The 25,132-nt window shown below is 43.3% G+C and overlaps 1 protein-coding gene across 4 annotated transcripts in view; it reads left to right on the top strand.

Moving 5' to 3' along the window:
• LOC134428674 (protoheme IX farnesyltransferase, mitochondrial) overlaps nucleotides 1-24,839 on the top strand; it is a 96,291-nt gene extending 71,452 nt beyond the window's left edge. For 3 of the 4 annotated variants that reach the window (XM_063175557.1, XM_063175561.1, XM_063175559.1), the window contains 2 exons: nucleotides 9,151-9,383; nucleotides 22,565-24,839. In XM_063175557.1, coding sequence (XP_063031627.1) covers nucleotides 9,151-9,383; nucleotides 22,565-23,007 — 676 coding nt within the window. In that variant the 3' untranslated portion in view covers nucleotides 23,008-24,839. The remainder of the gene's footprint in view (nucleotides 1-9,150; nucleotides 9,384-22,564) is intronic. The other variant, XM_063175558.1, reaches the window with a different exon arrangement.
• Nucleotides 24,840-25,132: the final 293 nt, after the last annotated feature.

Consider the following 25,132-nt stretch of genomic DNA (forward strand, 5'->3'; position numbering starts at 1 on the left):
ATCATGCTTTTGTACAATGATACACACCTGTGGCAGGGTGGCCTGGGCTATGTGCTTGGTCTCTTTCTTCTTTGGGAGACAAATGAATTGACGCAGACGGGCAGTATGTTAGCCTGGTCTGTGTTTGTTTACACTAAATGCACTTCTGAGTGAGTATATTTGATGGCAAAGCTGGAGCTGGTGGCAATTGAGAGGCATACTCAAAAAGGCATCTCAATGATGAGACTTAGCCAGCAATACATTAATTTTATCCATCACTGAGCTTCGTTTATGCCAAGTTCTCACTGTATGATATTCCTTGAGAGATTTAGACATCACTCACTGAATCCTTCCCTGTTTCCCTGTGGATGGTCCAGCTGTCATTCAAAATCATGTCCAGGTTGGTGCTGATGGGCCTGGCCAGGCCCTATGGACAAAGGAAAGGTATTAGGGGTGATTCTTTTCAGAGAGATTTGAATTTTAAAGAGGTTTACTTGAGGATTGTGTCTGTAAACTCTTTTTCTGCAGACATAATTGCTGTGGTGTTTAAGTGTGCTTAAATGCTACTGGTTAACCCAGCTCCTTAGATTTTTGGGGAGCATCTGCCACTCTCATACTTCCTCTTAACAATGAATTCTTCCTTAGCTCAGATTTTATGTTACAAGTTAGGTTTAGAACTTTTTCATTATTTTCCTCGCTTTTATTTTTTTTCCCATTTTGGGAAAAGTACTGTCCAGTCTGAGATTAGCAACATCTTTATCATAATCATTACCAGAAAGCAGATTACAAAAAAGACATTTACAAAAACACAGGTGGGCAGAATTGCAACAAGTGTTTTCTGGCAGTCTTAAAAATCGTGGTACACCCAGTTAAAGGTGATTTGATATGAGTTTGATATAAAATTCAATACTCTTAGTACTTGTAGACCACAGCAACATGTTTTTGGGGATGAAATACCAGACACTGACAGAATGTAGATACTACTTCTTAACCTGTGAAGACAAAATTAAATCATTAACTAAGAAAAAAAACCAGCTTGACAAGGCTCCCCATTTGTTTGTGCATCTTCAGCGTTAAAAGATAGACAGTCTGTATTCTGATATTTGCAGTAGATGGAGAAAAATTGAATTCCTAATTAAAAGTGCAGTTTACTCTCATGCTTTAGTTTTAAACTGCATCATCCTTCACCCCTTATCATGACTCATAAACTTTCTTGCATGACTGAGAGTAAATTAATATCTATTAAACTCTTCCTCAACATTTTCTCCCTTAAAATAATACCATTTTCACTCATTGATATATATATTTTAATATATATTGCTTTGTTTAATATAACTCTGGTACTTTGCTAGTTTAAGCTTCAAATCAGCAGGTTCTTGGGCTTTTCATAATATTCAGCCACAACATACCTGTAAAAGAGAATACCAAAAGTGAGAGCATGAGTTGCCTGTGTTAAGTAAAGCTTGTGACTGGTGCTGAATCAGAACTACATGAAAGAAATAAAGGTCTGGCAGTATGTCCATTCTGCCAGTATTACAGCTATGGTTTTTTTTGTTTTAATTGGAAAGAAATCATTCCTTGAGACTAATCCAATCTATAATTGAAAGTTCTAGTTGAATGTAAAAATATTTTGCTTTGAGTCCTTAAAAACCTCAGCCTCAAAACTATACTAATTAGGGGTCATGATGTATTACAGAATCCTGGAATAGTTTCTATTGGGAGGGACCTTAAAGACCATCTAATTCCAACCCCTCTGCCATGGGGAGGGATGCAACCCACTAGATCCGGTCATCATGTAAAGACTTTGATTCAGAATCTTACATCCGAATGTGGATGTTTTTTTCTGTCAGGTACATCCTCAGTTTGTAGAGCTCTTTGAGAGTTTTATCTATTTTTTTTGTTAAAATAATTAGAATCATTTTAGTAAAGTCATCAGCAAGGAAGCTACTGATCCCTGTAAGTTAGTAGTGTTGTTGCTATGATAGAACTGTTAGTAGTGTCGTTACTGTGATAGAACTTTTACAGTTGACGGTGGTCATGGATATGTTTTTTATTACTAAATATATAAATTGACAGCCTGAAAGGATTTGTGTGGAAAGTTAAAATTTAATTTCAGAGTTGGTAGATTGCCATCATTCAGCATTCTGCCATGATTACTGATTTCTTTTGAATGCTCTGGGCCTTACCTCAAACATAAAAACTGTGTGAGGCAATTTTTTACCTTTCCATCAAAACTAATTTCAGGGATGCTGTTGTGGCAATTTGGGGCAAAATGTCCTTTTCCAGCCTTCTGGCTCCTTTCTTGCAGTCAGCTGAGTTGTCGGCACTCACACCAGCAGACGACCCCATTGCCAGTTCCAGGCATCTGTCCATCAGGGGAGGCAGGGCTGGGAATGACACTAATGCAGTCCAGATGTGTGCTTGAAAGAGGTGGGCCTGCATCCCCGTTACCTCAGCTGTGGGAGCATGAAGGCTTCTGTCAGTCTTCATAACACCCTTGGCTCTTTTCTGTCTTCTCCAGGTGGGATGGGGTTGCCTGCTCTAACTCCTGTTGTTGATGGCCTTTTCCAGTTTTTCTGGTGGATCCCTAAAAGCTGCTGAGCAGAGTTCAGCAGTTCTTGGGTGCTGATCTTAAAGAAAATAAATATAAGTTTTAAAAAAATGCTTTTGGCTGATGCTCCTCCCACTGAGGGAGGTGACCAAGCCAAAGCCCAGTACTGTAAGACAGTCATGCTGACTACAGGCCCAGCTCCTGCCCTGGGACTTGTTTCCAGCAACTCTTAGTCTTGCCTGGCTGCAGGAATTGAGAAGATGCCAGGAGATGAGCAAAACTAAATCAGCAGCTAAGGGGGAGTATGGTTTTCTGCATGGATGTAGGTAGGTGTCTCCATGGTCATCCTTTCGCCTTCATGACCATGGGCTTCTGCAGCCACAGAAACCATCAAAGGGGTGGCACTTGAACTTCTGTTTGTGTAACCTCTCATTGCTGTTGGAAAAGGGCGAAACCTTCAGACTGAAGCTTTTGTCTAAATTAGTAAGTGGCTTCAGAAGCCTTGAAAACTTATTGCTGACCTGGAAAAAATTAGGGAAAAGAGGAGGGGGCTTTCTCCAGTAGCTTTGTACTGACGAGTAGTCTGGGGACATTTTTAGTACCTAGAGATTCCAGAAATAATAAGCAACTTATGATGCTTCCTCCTGAAAGCTGATTTTAATTATGGTTTTGGAACAGCACTGGACTCGTATCTCAGCTTGTGATGGTGAAATGTAGTTGCAGATGAGGGTCACACTTGTGTTCTTTGTCTGCCAAAATACCTACTCTTGAGCTCCTGCTGTTTTCAGCCCATCTGTGCAGGAACCTGGTTCAGGCTGTCCCTCTTCTTATTACAACAAATTGTTTTGACACTATATGCAGATAGAATTTGGGCCCAGAGTAGCAATATTGAAATTAATTTAAGCCATCAGTCTCACCTCTGTTGTCTCAGCGTTGTTTGCCTGCCACCATGGAAGATGCTGAAGTCAGGGATAATTTAGTACCATTTCTGTGGGTGAGCAAGGGGAAGAAGCACAGTGGTCTTACTGAACCTGTCTCTGGGATCACACAGAAAACTCACGAAAACCCAAACCCAGTTTTTGTCTCATTCAAAAGTAGGTAAATTGCAGTTTATTTAAAGGGCAGAGTCTGTGCAGAGTATTTGCTGTTACTAAAAACCCACACAGAGGAACACAAGGGTATGTATTTGGCTTCATTGGGATATGGAAATTACTCTAAATAAGGTTTCTTCTCTTTCCACCCTCCTTGTTTCACAAGCCCATGCCTGGATTCTTCCTTCACCATCCCTGCTCTGCTTATTTTAGAGCATCACCCTGCATTTGGCAGAACGGATCCACGGTCCTGTGGCATGAGGGACAGTTGTCAATACTAATGACATCTAATTCAGAATAATCGACTGGGAATTTAAATGTTCCAAATCCATTAAGGTATTCCACTCATGCTACAACTAAATAAAAGAGCATTGTTGTTTGGGTTTTTTTTAGTTTACACTTTTAGAAGTAGGTGACACATCTATGAAGGATTTTTGACAGACAGGGAGAAGATAAGATTTATTACCTTTTGTATTAGGCTTTGAATCTAACTTTAAAATATGTGCACTTATACTTCACCTACTTTTTATGTAGGTTTGTTGTGCCCAGTTTCCCATTGACACATGGTCACAAATTGAGTTTCTTATGTATTTACATAATATCTGAATGTGAATCCCATAGAACTGCTGATTGAATGAGTGCACCTGTCCAGGATTCATACGTGCTTTGTGTCTTCACTTGTATGGGACTCTCAGTCTCTTCACAGGAATAGGTTAAAGCATTAGATGCTGGTGCAGGAATTTTCCATAATTTCAAGTACTCACAGGTTTTGAGAGAGAATTGTGTTTTGCTCTTCGTTGGTTTTTTTTTTTCTATTTTTTAAAAAATTCATTAAACTTTTGCCCCATTTTTAACAGTTTTTTAGATTGTAGTTCAAACTGTATTTTGACAGTCACCTTTACAAAATGTTTTGGCAAAGACAGCACAGAAATGCCTGTGTAAGTAGTCCCACTGTTGATCATTATAGACATGAAGCTTGCTGATGCTGCTGTGAAATAGGTAAAATACTACAGTAATTTTATAGACAGGCAAATGCTTTGATTTGTTTTCACCTCCTAATTTTTCCAAATAAGCCTGTGAGTCAGTAAATACTATTATCCATGGTTTCGGATCCTGTTAAATAAATTTATTTCCTGCACATGTATGTAAGCTCATTGTTTGAGTATAACCAGAATATCTGTAAGTGGTGACTAGTTTAGGGATTATATTATTGCACATGAATTAAAATACACTGCTGCATCCTCCAAAGCCTCCTCACTCCTCTGGATGAGGGTTCATGCGGATGTCTCATGGTCATGTGTGTAGGAGATAGCTGAAGAGCGCCCATGTGGAATTCCTCCTGCCTGTTCCCATTCCCCCCAGCAGCCCTGGGCTGCCCTTGAGCAATCCTCCCCAGCCCAAACAACAGCATGTCTCCTGAATGAGGAGAATGTGGGCCCCATCTTCCTCCTGCTTCTCATTCTCCTCTTGGATGCTCTCAGTGCAGTGTGACTCGGGTGGGGCCATCTTGGGTGAACTCCCTGGGAAAAGAAATGACAACACATTTCCTTTGCATCAGGAGAAGTTTGATTATTCACTAGTCAAGATGAAATTCTAAAAAGCTTTTAGTTGAAGGTGGATGTCTTTTAGCACGTTAATTAGGTAGATTTTAGTGTATTTGTTGTCAGTAGAAGAGAGAAGAGGGACAAGGCACAGCTACTAGGTTTTGGTTTGGCTTTAGGAGGTGCCCTATGTGGTGACATACTGGGTATTTTAGAGTTGAAATTTCAAGAGAACTCATTTGGCACTTGCAGTATTTTTCCAAAGCCTGATTTTAATCAGCCAAATAACTGAAACCAACTCCTCCCAAGAATCCATCATAAAACCTAGTTTCTTACTCAAGATGTTTGCTTTCTGAGCTAGCTCCTTGGCCAGTTTTCCAATGGAAGATTGCCTTTTTCCCATGGGAGTGATTCCCTCAGCAAACATGAACGCCCAAATGAAATGAGTGTCTATCACCAGCCTGCACTTACTGCATGGGATGGTTTAAGGATGAAGAAAACCATCAGAGACCCCTCAGCCCCTTTTGAGCACTGTGTAAGAATTCTGTGGCATTGGGTTGCCCAAGGCTGACATGGTCAGCATGGTGGCATGAGGCTGTACTGAGAGGAGCTGTGTGAACCTCAGTAAATTCAGTAACAACTGGTAAATTCAGTGACAGCTCAGTGTCTCAGCCTTTCTCTGGCTCCAGGATGAGGTGCTGATCTCCTATGGTCCCTTGATGAGATGTGGGGCAATGGAGAGTGCATCAAATCAGCCTGGCAATGGAGAGTGCACCCCCATACCCGAGTACTAACAAACAACGTGAGCATGGACATGCACACTGGTCCCCAGAAGACGTAAACTAGTAGAAATCAGAATACCCTTTAAACTGCTGTGATTTAAACCTAGGCTCAGTCTTGTCTTAAAATCTGCAGGGTCACTGAAGCAGAAAGAGCATCACCAGTGACTGAAATCTCTCTGCGTTTTCCTCAAATATTTTCTTTCTCGCAGTGAGGAATTGCTTATACAAGTTTCCATGAGAGTGAGTTGAATTCTCTTCTACCTCATTTTCCACCATTAAAGAAAAGTCCTGATTTCTCATTGCAGTGTCTATGTGGTGCCAGAGAGTATTTAAAGAGGCAGAAATAGCAAAGCTGAGTCATCAGATCACAGTATGACCAGATCAGTTGGAGTTTTAGGAACAGGCCTTTGTAAGTCAAACAATTACTCTTCTTTGTTGAGGAAACACTAGAGAGAAATAGAAAATGTGATGTTCCCAGGATGTCTGAGAGTAAAGTAGTTCAGCTGCTTAAGAGGAGCCACCCCACTGACTTTATGCCCTCCCCCGAGAGCATCAGGACAATTATAGACACTGTTATAGACACTGATCAAACTGCCTCAGATTGCCCAGAGAAATTGTGGCTGCCCCACTCCTGGAAGTGTTCAAGGCCGGGCTGGATGGGTCTTTGAGCAACCTGGTTTACTGGGAGATGTCCTTGCCTTTCAGAGAGGGATTGAAACAAGGTGGTCTTTAATGTCCCTCTCAACACAAACTTCTGTGATTCTGTGGTTACATACTGTGCCTCTAGGAGCTCCCCTTAAAGAGGCAAAAAAGAAGAAACTGAAAAACAAAAATGTGTTCTCATCTGTCAGGATCACAGCAAATCTTTTGAAGGTCTCAGCCACCTAACTTCACCCCTCCCTTTTGATAAAGGTATTTTTAAAGGTATTTTTCTGATCTGTTGGTTGGAACTGAAGGCAGCAGACACCTGGGGTCAGGGCTGGCACCGAGGGCTGTTGGTGCTGCAGGGACAGTGAGGCAGAACAGGAGGGCTTTACACTCCCACCCTTTGCCTTCCTGTCTGAGAAGAGACATGAAGGGCTGGTGCCTGCTCATGTAGGGCAGTGTTCGTTTAAACTGGAGACATGTAGTTAAGTCTTTACTCCTTATTAGTGAGAAAAGTGCTCGTTGCATTAGATCAAACTGTGCCCTCATTTGTGTCTGTGAGCCCTGCAGGGTAGATGTGGGAAACCCAGCCCTCATAGAATCACACTGGTCTTTTGTTGCCTCGAGAGTGAGTATTGTGTGAATTTGGTGTTTACTGTCTGACTGTATTTTATTCAAGAATCAGTCAAGATAGATTTGTTTAACCAGGCCTGCTCAGACTTTCACTACAGAGGGGCAACATCTACGAAGTACTCTGGTGTTTGTGGTCAGTGTTGGGACCATTGGCAGTACAGATTGTGTTTTGCACAGGAGCAAAGGAGCTCCTGCACAGGAGCACCACAGGCTGCAGAACCAGAGAGCACAGCTCCACATGGCTCCTTTCCTGAAAACAGCCTCAAATTTTATACATCTTATTGTCAGTGACAGGCAGTGACATACCCTCCCTCAACCCCTGCTGTATTGGTAACACCAGGGGTGGTAATGCTGAGTAGAAATATGTTCTCAATACACTGCATTGTGTAAAATCTCTTGATGGTTTAGAAAAGCTGGATAAATTTACTTAGTCAATTTAAATTGAAGGCAGATCTTTAGCATAAGATTTGCTCATTTCAGTTCTTCCAGGTATTCAGGATCTCTGTACTGTATTGGTCTAAAAAATATCTTAAATATAAAAATTTGACTGGTAGAAATTTTTGCTGATAAAACTCCCATAAAAATCATCCCCACCAGCAAATTTTTCTTATTTTCTTATGAGGCTTGGAGCGGTGCTTGCAACACCTATTTTAGGGTTAAGGATTTGACCAGAGGGCAGAGTGGATTGTAGAACACAAAGGCTTCATGGTTTTCAATTAGACAAAAGGTGTAAAGCTAAACTCCATGCAGAGACCTTCGTTGCAAGCACACATATTTTCTGGTTTTACATGGATGACTGTGTGTATTTAGCCACATGGGTTATTAAATACAACTAATGTAATGGCATTTTCCTCCTTTCCAGAGCTTACCCACACCACATTATTTCTTAGGGGCTTTTAGTTCTCTCTTCCTATTATACCAAGCACCTCAAACAAGCATACAGGTGGAGATCCCCACCAGCAGCAAACATGTTGATCTGGCGCAAGGAACCACAGCTAAAGCTTCCTTAGGGTTGTGGCATCATGCTGCCTGTCAGGTGTGGTTCTGGTAGCCAGACAAAAAATCCTTGTTCATCCTATTTGAATGTTTGTTGTGGAATTTATTAGCAAAAGTTTACATAGCTCTAGCCACTTTCTGACAGATTTTAATATGAGTTTCCAACCTTCTCTGAGCTCTCAGCTGATGCACAGTAGAAATGCACTGAGTTAATTTGTTCCACTGTTGTTTGCTGCTTTTGACCAAACCTAAAATATCTTCACTTAATTTCAGTCATGCTTACAAGATAGCCACTTTTGATTCTGCTGCCAGCTTTGTTTTGTTGTGCTTCCTCTGCTTAGTACAGTGCATCAGATAAATGGGGGTGTAGAACATTCAGACTTTTTTCAGTAAAGTCAAAGAATACTTTATACCTATTGATGTAATTTCAAAATGATTGAATGTACTCCTTTTCTCATAAATGCTTATTAATTTTGTGTCTAACGCTGTTGTGTTTTGAAGGATCCGTTGCATAACTGCAATCAATTAAAAATCTGACAAACTGCAACGATTTTAATTTACTCTCAACTCCGAGTGCTTTTTCCAGTGGTTAAATTCACTAAAATTAAAATGAAGGAGGAAGATGTGCTGAAAGCAGCAGTTCTCCATAAGGGAGAACAGTTCTCCATTACTTGCAGAGCTAGAGTTTATTTGGTGAACGCAGCGATCACAAGATTAAGAATCACCTCCATTGCAGAGCTGTAGCAAGATTGTCTTCACGTTTTGGGAAGGCCTTTGTTAGGATGGGGGCTCAAACAAGAAAATTTAGGATGGCTGAGTAAAACAATAACAAAAATTCAGTGTTAATTTTGGGGGGGAGGCCGAAGGGAAGGGACGGCAGCCATTCTCTGAGGCCATCTCCTGCTCAGCCTGTGCCACGTGTCTCCCCACAGCCCCCTGCTCGCTGTCTGCTTTGCTGCCTGCTGTGGAATCCCGGGAGTTGCCCTGCTCACACTGGGAGTGAACCCTCTCACCGGGGCCCTGGGCGCCTTCAACATCTTCCTCTACACGTGCTGTTACACGCCCCTGAAGAGAATGAGCATTGCCAACACGTGGGTGGGAGCTGTTGTCGGCGCCATTCCCCCCGTCATGGGCTGGACTGCAGCTACTGGGAGTCTGGATGCTGGTGAGTACAAAACCCTTCCGTTGGGTGAGTGCTTGTCAGGATAATGAACCTACTCAAAAGGCAGTAAACTTTGTTCTTTATGTTCTTGACCTGACCAGGCCAGGTTGGCCACAGCTTGCAGCAGCCTGGTTTAGTTGCAGTTGTCCCTGGCCATGACAGAGGGTGAAAAGAGATGATCTTTAAGGTCCCTTCCAACCTAAACCATTCTGTAATCCTGTGGTAAGGCTTTGAAAGCAGCTAATTTTGGTAACACTCTCCTTACACAGGTATTTCAGGGCAAAACAGAGCTGATAAAGCAGCATGACCTATTTAATATGTGTTCTGACCGTCTTAAAAAAATCCAGAAGGAAAGTAGCATATTTGATATTCACATAGGAGAAAATGTTACATAATTTCAGGGTTCAAATCGTATTCAGGATTAAAACCATATCCAGTCAGATGAAGCTTGCAAGGGACTTGCAGTTGGAAAACTCCTAGATGTGTTTTACTGTCTTTCCACAAGCCAGAAAATATCCTGGGAAGATTAATTTATTGGTGTATTTCTTAATTACCCATTGCTAAACTCCAAGTTACTAATGCTCCTTCCCTCATCCTTGAAAAGCAAACGAAGATTTCTATTTTAGTAGCTGTGAACCACTTTTACATCCCTTGTAAAACACTGATCTCTTCAGCAGCTCAACTCTGACACAATCAGGCCTTTTTTTTCCTGCCAGCTAGAAACTTAAGAATCAAAGTGGCTCCACAAACTTGTAGTCTGAAGCAACTAATGAAGTGCAATTAATAGGTCTGTTAAGAGTTGGTTTAGCGCACACTCATCCCACAGGGGGGGCATATTTAAGGCTTGAATAATACTTTTAACAACAAGGCTTTTAACTAGAAATTATCAGAATTTTTGCAAAATCTGTTCTTTATGCACTTCCTAATAAAACTCGGTCTGAGTTGGCTTTGCGTCCACATGTTCCCGCACAATTCTAAACCAGAGCAAGGATGGAAGGCGTTGTGGGGTTTTTTTTCATTGTGTGCTGCTTCTATACAAATATTCTCTTCTCCAAAAGTTACTTAGACCTAGAACTTTTATATAAGAGAATGTGTAGTGTCTTGTGTTAGGACTGCATAACAGACATAGCTAGCAGCTCTGTACTTTAGAGGAGCAGAGGGAACATGACAAAAAAGGCATTGAGGGGCTGGAGCTTGTCCAGGGAAGGGAACGGAGCTGGGGAAGGGGCTGGAGCAGCTGAGGGAGCTGGGAAGGGGCTCAGCCTGGAGAAAAGGAGGCTCAGGAGGGACCTTCTGGCTCTGCACAACTCCTGACAGGAGAGGGCAGCAAGGTGGGGGTCAAGCTCTGCTCCCAGGAAACAAGGGACAGGATGAGAGGAAATAATTTCATATCATTCTGGCTGCAGATACTTAGACCTTGACTAATTGTTTGGGGATTTCTGTGATGGTTTTACCACTTTATTGCAGAGTTGGTGTCCAAAGATGACACTCATATGCCTGTGCTTCACCTGCACAGTTCAGCCTGGAGGAGCTGGAGTGCAGAGCTGCATGTCTCCAAAAGCCCTTGCTGTAGAGGCCAGTGAAAGCCCAGCAGATTAAACTGGCGCTGACTGTCATTATCTTTAATTTGTCAACTTGCTCTTTGAGATCTAGTTCGCAAAGAGCAAAGCTGTCCCTGTACAGCAGCGGAGAGGGCAGCAGGGAACCCCACTGGTGGCCAGGTAAGCTCTTCCTCTCTAACTTGCAGCTAAAATGTGGTTATGTGTCCCTGTGCCAGCTCTGCTGTGAAGGCAATGATGCCACCAGTGGAAGATGCTACCTTTAAACCACCCAAGCAGAATTTGTCAGAACACGATAATCTGATGCATAGTGTGTTATGTATAGCTAAAACTTTTAAAATCACCTCCCAGTCTGTGTCAGGAAGGCCAGGCAGCTTATTTAATAGAGAAAGAAATGTTATTGAGCTGATACTGGTGTTTGTAATGAAGCACACCTGGGGAGAGTCCTGAAAACAGGGACTGGAATGTAATATTTTAGTGCATTTCAGTATCAAATGGAAAACAAAAAAACACACAACACAAACCCTACAAACACTTTTACAGAGAAAATAAATAACTGGAAGAAAATTATGGCATTGTAGAGTATGATTTTCTGTTTTAAACATTCTACTTTTGCAGTAAGAGAGTTCAGCCCCTGGCAGCATCGTATCCATGCGGAATACAGGCGTGCATCCATACACAATACGCAGACTCGTGTCCCTTCCCTAACCAGCCTGGTCTCAGTTGTTGAACTCATTAATAATATGTAATTAGTGTGGAGACTTAACCTAGTTCTAGAGGTGTGAAAATGCCTTTGCACCTCATTTTAAAAAAATCATTCTACTCGATAACAAAGAGGAATGTGAAGGAATCGAGGCAGGAAACTAATGAGGAGGAAAGTTCTCACCACTAAAGTGGTGGGGCTTTGAGTTTACATTTTCCTGTGGATTTTCTCTCCTTGTAATATTCTCACAGCAGCCACATTGTTGTACATGTTGCTGGTTATAGGGAAAACAATATTTAAGTGTAGCCCTTTCATTACCATTTGTGGGCAGCTAAGTGTTAAACTGTTGTAACTGTTGTAACAGGACAGCCGTGTCTGCTTCCTTCAGGAGTTCGTGACATGGATGCTGTGAGGTATTTTGTCCTTTGGGAGAGTTGGAGATGGTGCCTTAGAGAGTTGAAGCTGGTTCCTCGTTTCCAATTCCAGAGCTAATAACAAAGTATCTCAGAGTGAAGCAGCCTTATTTTAATTTGTCTTCATTTTGTTTATGACTTTTAAAGATGAATACCTTAGCAGTTTCTTGCACCAGAAAAAAATACTGTGTATTTACAGATAGAAATCTGGGACCCTCATATTTCCAGTGATGCAAATACTTGCTGTAGTTTATAGAATACTCATAGAATCATAGAATGACTTGGGTTCATAAGGAACCTTAAGGACTGTCCAACCCCGTGCCATGGGCAGGGGCACCTTCCACTAGATCAGGATGCTCCAAGACTCATCCAACCTGCCCTTGGACACTTCTAGTGATGGGGTAGCCACAGCTTCTCTGGGCAGCCTGTGCACGAGCCTCACTGCTCTCTGTGTAATTTCTTACACTATGCATTTTTGCAGATCTGCTGGTACTTCCCAGGAGTGTTTGGTTCCATTTCTACCCCAATAGGTAACTTCAACTGTATGCTCCTAAGCCTGATTGAATATCCCGCCCCCATGCCTGGATTTTGTGCCAAAGTAATTTGGGGAAAACCTCCCATTTCAAAAGCAAAAGATAAGATTATCTCTGGGAAGATGTGGAATTCTTTGTTGTGGGTTTGGGGGGGGTTGTGTTTTTTTAATGGCAGCTGTTTGAAACTGATGAAAGATGGGGAATGTTAACATTTCCTCACTGGGGGAGTGAGTGCAGGTGAGATGGTCAGAAGGGCATGATAAATATAATTTATTACAAGGATATCACTGCCACATATCTGGGGTATTTATGCAGAACTTAACTGCCAGCCTGTGATCTGCAGTAACACGTTTGCTTCCTTGAAAGCAGATTTCATTGTTCTTTCTTGGTACTGTTTGTTTCTGAAGAGATTTGTTTTTCTAGTAAATCAAGGTACCTTGAAATTATTTTGCAAGGGAAGGACTAGCAGGAAAATAATGACATTCACTTAAAACCTTAAGTGATAGCAGAGAGACAGGAAGGTAGGTCAGATTTGGCAGTGTCCCTGTTCTGTGCCAGATCCCCCTCCTGCATGGGATCCACAAGCAGAAGAGCTCCTGGCTGTGCTGCAATGCTGCTGAGCTTCTGCACAGAAAGAAAGAAACAGAGCTGTTTATTCTGGTGTGTAAGAGTGCATACATGCTTTAAATTATCCTCACGCTGCTGTTCTTTCTCCCTTGACTAATGTCCATTTAAACTTGTTATTTTTAGTTAACAGAACACTGAAACTGGAGTAGATTCAAATGCCACAACCAGGAATTTCTTCCTGATATCAAATCTAAATTTCCCTCTCTCAGTTTGAATCCGTTCCCTCTTGTCCTGTCACTACATTTCCTGAGTTGTTCTCGGGCTTCCTTGCAGCTCCTTCAGATCCTGGAAGCTGCTGTGATGTCTCCACACAACCTTCTCTTCCCCAGGGTGAACAGCCCCAATTCTATCAGCCTGTCCCCATAGGGAAGATGCTTCAGCCTCCTTATCAACTTTGTCGACTCCTTGGGTCTTGCTCCAAAAGACATGGTCCCATGTCCTTGCCATGCTGGGGGCCCAGGAAGTTTTGTACTTCTTCCCCTGCCCATGCTCTGCTCAGGCTGGATCCCGCTGGCGAGCAGGGTCGGTGTCACAGGGCGGAGCACTTTGGTGCCACGGAGTTCATACAAACCACCCAGTGAGATGGAAGTGACAAGCAGGGCTCCTCTACCTAATGTGCTTATCAGCTGAAGAGATTTATTCTGAGTAGGTGGTGGCAGAGCAGATAAGGGCCCTGACAGTGCAGCAGACATTGCAGAGCCACAGTGGCCCAGGAGCCATAGGTATTACTGCACCAAAGAATGTTTATCTAAAGAGACTGTTTAGTTTATCAGATGCTCCACTTCTGCTCTCATTCGCCTGAAAGACATCTTGTACTGATTTTCATTCATTTTCAGAAATTTAAATAATTCCTCGGGGTATGGAATTTATAGACTCAGTATCAATTGTAATCATGTGGAGGCTGATTTTTAAATTGCCTTTACTTTGTAATTCAAATTGTGTTGTATGGTAGACATTAATTATGTCAGCCAGCATCTATTTACAAAAGGGGATTTAAAAATGGGCAGTTCTTATCAGCTAGTGACATTTGACAGATGGATGGTTTCAGTAACAAAAAAAGGAGAATAGGAAAGAGGGGGCCTGTGCCCAACCTGCCAAAGGCTGGAGTCTCTCATACTTTCCCTGGTGTAGCACTTGTCTGCTAGTAGGAAGGAGAGCAAAACAACAGCTTAATTGCATGCTAAATTAGCTTGAAGATCTTTGTGTCCCTTCCAGTTAAGCACTTGGAGCTTTCAAAGCCCCTTGATGTGGGAGCAGGTCTGGGAGCCAGCCGCCAGAGCAGAGCATCTCCAGCATCCCACTGCTGGAGGAGAGGAGGCTCCGGCTATAAACTCCCTCTGGTAAACTCAGCTTTTCAGGGTTTCACTTCCCCAGATGAAAGAGCAGAATTTGTGGTCTGTTCCAGAGGAAACAGAGATATTCATGTCACTGACATATGAGACTTGGAGCTGGGGGCCCAGGAGTGTGCTTTGTGGGGGTAAAAACTGTAAAAATGAGGCAGAGGGACAATACTAGTGAGCAGCTGGTCTGAATTTAGGACAAAAGCCAGTGGGCTATTTTTTTCTTCCTTTCCATCTTCATAAGAGACAAAAGAAATGGCAGCTCCACTGCTGGGGCACCTGGGGACCAACCCCACAAGTTCACAGGCAGTATGCCCTTTGCCTGGTTCTCTACCCTGTGTGTGGCTGATGGGGTAGCCCTGAGCCCCTGGGTGTGAAACACAGCACCCACAGAGAAATCAGGATGGGGGGATCTGCAGAAGGGACTTGGGGGAAAGAGGTGGCTGATGAGGAGCCCCTGTGTGGCTCTGCAGATTTGCAATCCTCTGCTGAGTCTGGTCCTTTGGTAAATACTTCCTAAACATATTTGCAAAAGACTTCATTTTACCCAACAGGCTCTTCTTTTATGGCATCTATTGCTGGGGTTAGCTAAGGCGAGTTATATGTGGTGTTGTTTCCTCAGCCTTGCCTGTGTAATGAAAGGTGTTTCCCTGTGAGGCTTTTGGCTGCAATAACCTGTTGTGTCACACAAGAAGTGCACATGCCTGTGTGTATCCATACACACACAGCTTTTTTCCTATGTGGTGAGCATACCTAAGGACATCTGGCTTCCTTCTGTTAAAGGCAGAAGCCAGGAACACTCTCTCAAGGTGAAAAATCCCACAGCCAACTTCATTTCCTATTCCTGGTGGATGCTGAGGATCCTTTTGTTTTGCAGACAAGTCAAACACATGGCCAGCACCCCCTTCCCTTTCAGTGCTGCTGCAGAGGAGTCTATTGCAGCCCCTAGATGCTCCTGCTTCACAGGCCTTTTGTGCCATCCTTCAAAAGAAACAGCTGTTGAAACCCCTGACCATGAAGCTTTTGAGTTTTCCAGTGTTTTCCTCGTCGCCCTTGGTTTCCACGACGGTGTAACCTTGGAGGGGCACAATGCAGGCCGGGCCGTGCATCCCACGGTGACAGCCGGGACCATTGTCCCAGCCCAGGGACCTTGTGTGCAGCTTTACAAGTGACACTTTCTCTTTCTCCTCTCAAGGCTGCTTCGCCACTCCTGTGCCATCCAGCACAAGCAGTAGCATCTACTTTTGTTTTCCAGTGGAAGCAAAAGCGCTGATTGTTGTCTTGCTGTGGTGCTGATGTGGGTAGAGGGAAATTGCATCAGTTGGGTTAGGGTTAGTGTCTAGGTAATTCCCAAATGTCTTTACGTTTGAGAATGCTGCATAATTGCAAATTAGGATGTAAATTTTGGCAAGCTAATCCCGTTCCTAATTCTAAAGACAGTGGGAAGAATTAAGTAGCTGGTAACATTTCTCTTTAGAAGGGATGATATTAGGACAGTATCTTGAACACTTGTAACTGGAGGTCACTTGATTTAGCAATCATTTTCCATCACCAAAACAAGCTGAAGCACAGGCAGTAATGATTGTACCTTCCAGCTCTCCTTCACAAACAGAAAATGCAACCAAGAGCTGGACAAACCAGTCCTTGTGGATCACAACATCACAGTGTGTTCTGGCCATGACTCTCCAAACCACTGTGCATCTTTGTACCAATACTCCCAAATAATCCTGTAAAATTGTGTTGAACCTGAAGTGGGCAACTAGGCTTTGACAAGATTTTAAAATCTTTCTTTACCTCCAGAATTGCTCACAGTTACAAATCTCCAGGGAAGACTACTGTGTTAAACGTCTGGACGAGCATAGAAGACAGAAAATAAAGGGTTTGGACATGTATTCTCTACATTTCTTGTCAATTTAACATCCTGTGAAACTTATATAGGACCGTGGTAAAGAGTTTGGGACTGGTTATGTTAAAATTTCTTTTAGAAAAGGTGGAAAAGGCCGCCTGAGACAGCACGGGTGCTCACAGGCAGGTGGATACAGCTGGACCAAGTCAAATCTCTGAGCTCTAATCTACCTTGTCTGAGTTAAAGAGGAGTAATTTGTTCAACATCTTTTAAGGGAAGAGAGCCAGTTGTGTGCTATCAAGTAAAACGGTGTGTGGTTGTTTCCTGACTATGATCCATTAAGAGGCTGAGCTTACACTGCCAAAGCCTTCCCCTCCCTACAGCAGCCAAAACCATACCCGTTTCCTAGAGACAAAAGGCCAGTGCTTTCCTCTCTTAAGTCACAGCTACCAATGTCTGGAAATAATTTTAAAATTCCTTCACATTATTCAAGGCAGAAGAATTACTAAAATTATGCTTTAAGCAAAACAGCATTCTTAGGTTGCCAAGGCAGTAAACACCAGCTTTGGGAAATGCAGTTAAGATTTCAACATCTGTTTTGGAGCTGATATTTAACTATTCCATGTTTATTTTAATGCCTGGTTGGCCACTTTCCTGTTATACATATGCAGCACCAGAGCAAAGGCAGAAGGAGGAAGTCTGTTCTTGAACTGATGCTACAGGTAGCTCCCGTTCCTTATTTTTTTGTTTTATTGATTAAGTGCATAGGTGTTGGTCCTGTCTGCAGCCTGAACATGATCTGTTTGCAGAGCCCTGTGCAGTGGGAAAGCACTGTGTGTTCTTTACAGTACAATGAGAAGGGCAAGAAGAGAGCGCATGTTGTTCCTCCGCAGTGTGTTTTCAGGGACATGGTGTTGATACAGCAGACCCTGCAGATAATCTGGGACGTTTGTCCTGACTTGTGTGGACAGGCCCATGTTCACCTGCTTTCCCAGGCTGGCCAGACTCTAGCTGATCCTGCTCCTGAGTCTGGAGCTTCCACAAACACAGACTGTGCTCCAGCCTGTGCCCCCCTGTAGTTCAAGGACTTTTCTTTGCTGGAAAAACCTGTCTTCAGAAATTTTTTGAGAGTTTCAGCTGGACCATCGCAAAGTCATTTAAGCTGAAATAATCTATGTCTGGGTGAAACCATCACTGTGGCTCCATGTGCCAACTGGACAAGTATAAAGCTCTTTGATGATGAAAGGTACTGCCAGCAAGAAAGAGGCATATTTCAAATTGTTACTTAAGAGAGTGCCACCCTCAACACGAGACAGGCAGAATTCAAACATTATTTCTGCCCTTTCGTGGTTAAGAGGGTAGGTTTGCAGTCCTCAGGTTGCTCAGTTTGCTCAGAGTTATGTTGGCACTAATAACTCAGCAGCTCTATGTACTTATTCTTTCTTGAGTAAATGTTGTATGAACTTGAACACTATCCTTTATGGGACATGAGAAGTTTGAGCAACTGGCATTTGATCTGGAGCTTTTAATCACTGTGTCACTGCTGTTGGTGTGAGCTCAGGGTGGGCAGGACAAGGAGCTGTTAATGCCTGAATGCTCCTGCTCTTCTCTCCAGATGTTAACCAGTGGTCAGAGCCCATAGCATGCAAGGACTTACACCCAAAAAATCATTTTCCAGCCTCCTCCTCTTAGGGGCTCTTCCTGCCCAAGGACTTAGTCTGGCTCCTGCACTGACATTGCTCTCTGATCTGAGATTTGGTCCATCAAGCAAATGGGATCATCATAAATTGCTCTAGAAGGAGCAAACCATGAAGTTTGAATCACAATTTATGAAGAGCCACATGGCCTTCTTAACACCTTAAAGAGCAGAACTTTAGAAGGGTGTGCTTCTTGCTCTTGTAATTCTGAAAATTAGACTGTCAGCTGCTGCAGTTTGCAAACCCAAAGTCACTATTTCCTTTTGGAAGTCTCATCTCACAATTATTTCGAAATCTTATCCAAATTTATTGAACTGTAAAACATTCAAGCAGTTGCTGAATGACTGTGAAATTTAGTGTCCTGTTTCTTTTAGGAAAAGTGCAATTTAGAAAACTTCAGTATTTCACTAGATTAAAATATATTTACAGAGAGAAAGAACCATTTTCTACCTTCTTCAATGCCAGCTGACATTTTTGCTTTATCTTACATATTAAAATAAAATAAAAATCTCAGCTTGTTCTTGTTTATTATAAATGAGATCTATTACTATTTAAATAAATCACAAAGAAGAATTTAAGAAAAGAAGTAATAGCTTAACCTTAAAATTCATGAGAAATAATAAAACCTGTTATTTATCCTGAGCTCTTTGTGTGCTTTAGGACCTACCTGGTTCTCTGCGATCCTGGAACTTTTGAGATGATTTAAGACAGTGAAAAGAGATGAAAGAGTAGGAGCTCAGGAAGAAGATATTTTATTCCTGTTTTGCACACAAGAGTGAAAGAGTTCTGGAGACCTGGGCCTTGTTTTCTTTAGGTGGCCATTTTTTTCCCAAAATCAAACAGGACTGATCTGACAACTTATTGGGATTTCTAAGTGTCTGCTGCATCTGTCCCGGGTTCTCACACTCAGAGAGAAGAATTTGTCATAAATGGGCTCAATTGCAGCAATTAAAAATTTGGCCAAAAAGACTAGGGAGTTTGGAATACCCACAAGCCAGCCAGGTACTTGTGGTCCTGGAATTTATGAACCATTGCAGAAAAGCAGACAGATCTGAGTTCCTGTCAGTGTGCCTGTTCTCAGATTTCCACAAGCTGTGGAGGAACCAAGAGACCCCAAGGTGCTGGATGTCTCTGGGTGTCCCTGGGTGCCCCTGGATGCTGGCTGTCTCCTGCTGCCCAAGCAGTGACTCTGGTCCGACAACCAGCTTTGCTTTTGTGAACCCTGTGCCAGGTCCGTGTGTTCCAGCTGGGAGCAACCTTGTCTGATGTTCATTTAATTATAAACTCTGTAGAGAAAAGGGAGATTTGCAATGATTAAACTGAGTTCCCAAACTGTTGGGAACAGCACAGGGGCCATAGAGTAGATCAGCTCTGTTTAGAACCAGATTAGTCTCCAGAGTTTGTCTTACTGTAATATTGCTTAAAAACACTGCTGAGTTAATTATGACATAGTTAACATTCATCTAGTAATTAAGGAGTATTACAGTGTCTGCTCTGGGCTTGACAAGATTCCTACTGTGAGCTCATGTGATGCTGAGTTGTACTGTACCGTGTGTCGTGCTTTGCAAGTCATCAGTCTTACGTGACACTTAAAAATCTCTGACAACCCAACAATCTCCGCCTAGGTCAAGGAAATTACAGGATGTCCCCGCACATGGGAACCAACCAAAAAGATTGGGTCAGTTAAAGTCCTCATAATGGGCTATTAAATTGTTTCACACTTCAGCTTCTCTGTAAAATATCAATTATCTCAATGGTTGTAATGTAATCAAAGTAATTAAATTCCAAAGGCTTGCATGTAAAAACCAGAGCTTTGTAAATGGGAATCCAGCCTCAAGTATTTTAGTTGGTCTGTTTGTGTTTAAAAGTTTCTCCGGATGACTTTTTTTAATGGTGTCATAGTTAGGGAACTGTTAAAGGGCTTTGTGTGCTTGAGGTTTAGGGTGTGTTTTGAGCTTGGCTGCACACAACATTTGAACAACTGAATAAGCAAAATCTGCATTAGAGCCGAAACACAGGGACACACACAGACACAGGTCTGCAGCCGTGGGAAGCAGGGACAGCCTCTGCCCCATGTCTTAGGCCCTGGCTTCATCTGCTTAAGAGTCGTTAGCTGATGGATAATTGTAGCTTACCTTTACCTAAGTTCTGAACAATGACAAGCTAGTGTCTCTAAAGCACTTCAGATGTGATACTTGAAAAATACTGCTCTCTTAGGTGTAGCGCATTCAGGATCTTGCCTCCATTAATGTGTTTTACAAGAATAGGAAAAAACTACAGAGCGACTTATGACAAGAACATTTTCTCTGTTGTGTGTCCTGATGTAGGGAGAACTGCTCCTTCAGTAAGTTTAATTTTGGTTTATTTCAGCAGAGCTGCTCCCTCAGGTTTCAGCAGAACTGAATCAAATACTGTTCTCTTAGGGCCAAATTGACTTTTCTGGCTATGAAATTCTGAAATTATTGGTAATTTTGGGGTACATCATTTTCAGCTGTCTTAAAAGGTTCCAGTTGAGAAAAACTGCTAACATCCATGTCAAAAAAAAATCTACTTTAGAAGGATTGTGTAGCTGGATTTGAAGCATTTTGGGCCATAGACCAGGAGGAAATGGAGTAGCCTAATTGTGGCCTTCCAGTACCAGACGGGGCCTAAAAGAAACCTGGAGAGAGACTATTTACACGAGTCTGGAGTCACAAGGGGAAATGGCTTCCCACTGACAGAGTAGGTTTAGATTAGATGCGAGAAAGAAATTCTTCCCTGTGAGGGTGGGCTGGCCCTGGCAGAGGGTGCCCAGAGAAGCTGTGGCTGCCCCAGCCCTGGAAATATCCAAGGCCAGGATGGAAAGGGCTTGAAGCACCCTGGTCTAGTTGAAGGTGTCCCTGCTCATGGCAGGGAGTGGAATGAGATGATCTTTAAGTTCCCTTCCCTGTGGTTCTCATGTAATCACCTGGAATTTGTGGCAGACAATGTTGTTCTGAAAGCTGCACACCCAAGGTATGTGTGTCTGTCTCTGTGCTTCATGTAATCAGTTTCCAGAGGTCCATACTCACTTCAAGGAGTATTTGTTACTCGTTTGAAAAGCAGTGAGATGTGTCTTTTGCATCACTCCTGCATTTATAAGCTACTGGTAACCTGCATAAAGTCTAATGGAGAGTTCCTTCACGAGTGATAAGGTAGGGGGAAAAAAAAGGCAATTTTGCAAACCGAGATTATTACTTTTTGCATGGCAGCACCAGTGCGAGTTGTGCTATTAGAGACAAGAACTAGGCATGCACAGCTCCAAGAAATAGACGGAGAGGAAATCTGAACCATGAAGCTGTTCAGAGGACACAGTGACTTGGGCTTTGTCAGAATTGCTGGAGAAGAATTTGCTGCTTCTCTCAGGTCATTAAGATAATACTAGATGCATGGCTCCATTTGGAAAAGTTTCCATAGAGAATTGAGTTCATGGAGGCAGGCAGATACAAAGAAAGCATTTTAATGTGAGAGCAGAGGCTTTGGGAGGTGGATAAACAAAAGGAAAACATGAAATGCCCATAACGTTGCAACAGCCTTGGGGGATTTTTTTGTGTCTTCAAATAACATTAGTGAAGGGAGCTTCGTCTGAGGGCCTCCTGGAGGCTCATTAAAATTAGCACATGAGCTGCTTCTGCTTCAATAAACCCTGTACTGTGTCCCAGGAAGAGCTGTGCAAATGTGGTGCTTCCATAGCTCCTTTTTAAATGTGAAAGTAGTTAATTGGTGTGAGTTACTTGATCAAACTGATTAGAAGTTTCTCCAATGGTTTGAAGGAGTAAGTTCTCCATCTCCTGTTAGTTCATTAACAGCTTCTGCCAGTTCCACTTGCCCAGGTCCATGATGGAGCTTGTGCTGTGCCAGGAATGGTTACCTCCTTCATGCAGTGGGCAGACAGAGGGCTTGGCCCAGCTCCAGCCTTCCAGGTGTGGTGTTCCCCAGGTCTCAGGAGCAGCAGTTTGTCTTCCTTGTCCTCTGTCACTGAGCTGGGCTCCCTGTGTCTAGTTGATGCAACCACTGCTTTGCCCACTAGCTGTTTTCTTCTCTGGACACACCAATTCAGAGAGTAGAATCTAGATGCTCCCAGGAATACAGTCTCTTATCCAATTTTACTTCATTCCCACCAATCTTCCCTCTGGTAGAGACAGTTGGTGCAGGAACCAATTAGCAGTAGTTCTTTAGAAGGAAGTGACTTGCTGAAATGCTTTTCAAATTAAGTGCTCCAAAACCAGATAAACCACCATGCTCCAACCCTGTGTGAATGCCATGAAAACCAGAGGTTCCTTATCTCGTGGGTCTGCCCTGTCCCTGTACAGAGCAGTGCCACCAGTGTGCAGTGTCACTGGTGTCACAGGGGAGTAGCACTGCCCTCTTGCAAACAGGGTGTGACATCTGAGGTCTTTGTGTGGCACTTCCTGAGGGATCATCTAACACTCTCTCTCCCACTGCAGGTGCATTACTGTTGGGAGGGATCCTCTATTCCTGGCAGTTCCCTCACTTCAATGCCCTCAGCTGGGGTCTGCGGGAAGATTACTCGCGAGGAGGATACTGCATGATGTCTGTCACTCACCCAGGGCTGTGCCGGCGGGTGGCTCTGCGGCACTGCTTGGCCTTAATTGGACTCTCAGCGGTGGCTCCTGTCCTCAACATCACCACGTGGACTTTCCCCATCATTTCGCTCCCCATCAACCTCTACATCTCCTACCTCGGCTTTCGGTTCTACAGGGATGCTGACCGCAGCAGCTCCAGGAAGCTCTTCTTCTGCAGTTTGTGGCACTTGCCATTGCTGCTGCTTGTCATGTTCACCTGCAAGAAGTCGGTCCTGGAGAAGGAAGACAAAGGCGAACTACACGGGGGAAGTCATGAGATGGCTATTGAAATTAGATTGCCTTAAATGTCAATACCTGTCATTCTCATGACATATCAGGTAGTATATTTTAGTGATTGCAAGGGGGAATCCTGTGGGAATCTGTTTGAAGAAGAATCATTGTGCCTAGCGACCACTTCATGTGATAATTTCGGGGGTTTTTTTTGTTTTAAAGGGAATAGTCAGGAGAGCTTAAAGCATTCAGGGTCTTAGGCCCCTTAATTCATCACAGGTTATGATTTAGTCTATGCCAGAAGCACATCACTTTGGGATGGCTTTCCAAAGTCATGGTCTCTGTCCTCATGGGTAGTTGAGGTGATAAGTTAGGAAGTCACATGCGCACACGTGCTGCCTTTAGCACTGGCAGCCTTGGTGAAGCCATCAGGAAGTGACCAATGAATGATTTCTCACCTTCTCACCTTTCTCCCCAAGCACCCTTTCCTTTAATTTAATCTTTGAAGAATATGAGAGGGTGAACTCTTCTCTGAATCTGTGCCATCCCTGCACTGGTATTACACCAAAGCCCTCAGTTTTGGGGTTTTTTTAAATAAGCTGCTCCTCCCAAGGTTCCCATTCACCTCAGTAGATTTTTAGCTCTCATACACCTGGCACAGTGCTAAAGGAGTGAAGAAAACTGTCTTTCAGCACAACACACACAAGCATTTGAACAGCTCTCCTGTCGCATATCCCTTGGACACACTGAGCCATTCTACTGTATTCCATCACAGGGAACTTCTGACTCCCATGTGGTTTTATGTCATTAGTGTTTGAGCCCTGTGTGTCAGATCTTCAGCTGGTAACAACCACCATCACTGTTTATGGCAGAGAGGCTGTGAGTAGTGGGGGAGGTGAGAGCTGGGTGGTTGTAAGGCTTTTCCATGTTAATGTGTCTTATGCCAGCCCATTGAGTCTCAGCATCCTTAGACAAGCTCTGGACTGGCACCAAGAGCTTGGGCTGTGTTTAATGTCACAGTGTGGGTGGAGGCTCGGAAGAGCTTCGCTTTGGGGGTGATTAATAGGTAAAGAAACACATTTTACAGAAAAAGGGCTGGGGATTTTAATCTAACAGAATGTTCACTTGCTGATGCAGCCAGTGTCTCGCCGAAGCAATTATTGTGGATGGTCTCCCGAGAAGAGTGCATTACCCCTGTTAAATGATACACTGAAGAACATTTCTGGTCACAGTTTAACATGCTTTTGATCCTGCTGCTCAGCTGTGGCTCACCCTCATCTTGCCTGGAGCTGACTGTGACCTCCTGGTGTGCTCCCAAACACAGCAACATCGGGGGCAGACAGAGACAGTGGTGATAGTTTATTGTGGTAGTGCCTGTTATGACTTGATGTGTTTTCATGCCAAGATTTCTTTCCCATGTGGAGAGGGACTGGGCAGCAGGATGAGCACTGATCCAAAGATACAGCAGTACCTGGAAAGGAAGACACTGTCTCGAGCTTGTTCTCAAATAAAGCCCCTCAGGAAAAGTCACAAATCTTTCATCACATGTGTGTCACACTGACATAAAACCTTCCCTGGCTGCTCTCATGGACCAAGCCTGGCTCTTGGTCTCAGTTATGCTGGTGTACCTCAGGAGTGACACAGTTTAACCTCTGTTTTCTGGCAGAGGTGCTTGCAGGAGCAGGGCCACCTGTTTCCATGGCTCTTAAACAATTGCCTGCAAGATTTGGTGACTTGAGTGATTGCAGGTGACAAGATGGAGCTCCCTCACTGTCTGACAGCCTCCATTGTGCTCTACTTACTGTGGGGTACACTTTGTGGAACTGTATGGAAACTGTGCAACTCCTGAATTTGTTTTAAAAATGCACCCAGTCTTCTCTGCAATAAAGTGCATACTGTCCAAAAAGAGTTGAGTGCTCCAAATCTGTTACAAACCATTCACTTCTTGTTGAAACTCTGGTCGAGTTCAGTTAGTTGCAAAGATATTTGGTAGTTTTGGGGCACTTCTCACAGCAGCAATTTTCTTGACCACTTAAGAGTAAGGACAGCTTGTGAAATTCTGATTTATTGTGCAAGCAGCACACTGAAAATAAATCACATGTGAGTGGAAGGGGTTTGTGTGAAACCAAATAATTTCGTCAACCTTTAGGTGGGAGACGAACGTAAAAAGACCAGATGGCTCACAAAAAAACTCAGATT

Source organism: Melospiza melodia, chromosome 24 (genome assembly GCF_035770615.1).
Source record: "Melospiza melodia melodia isolate bMelMel2 chromosome 24, bMelMel2.pri, whole genome shotgun sequence".
NCBI lineage: Eukaryota > Metazoa > Chordata > Aves > Passeriformes > Passerellidae > Melospiza > Melospiza melodia.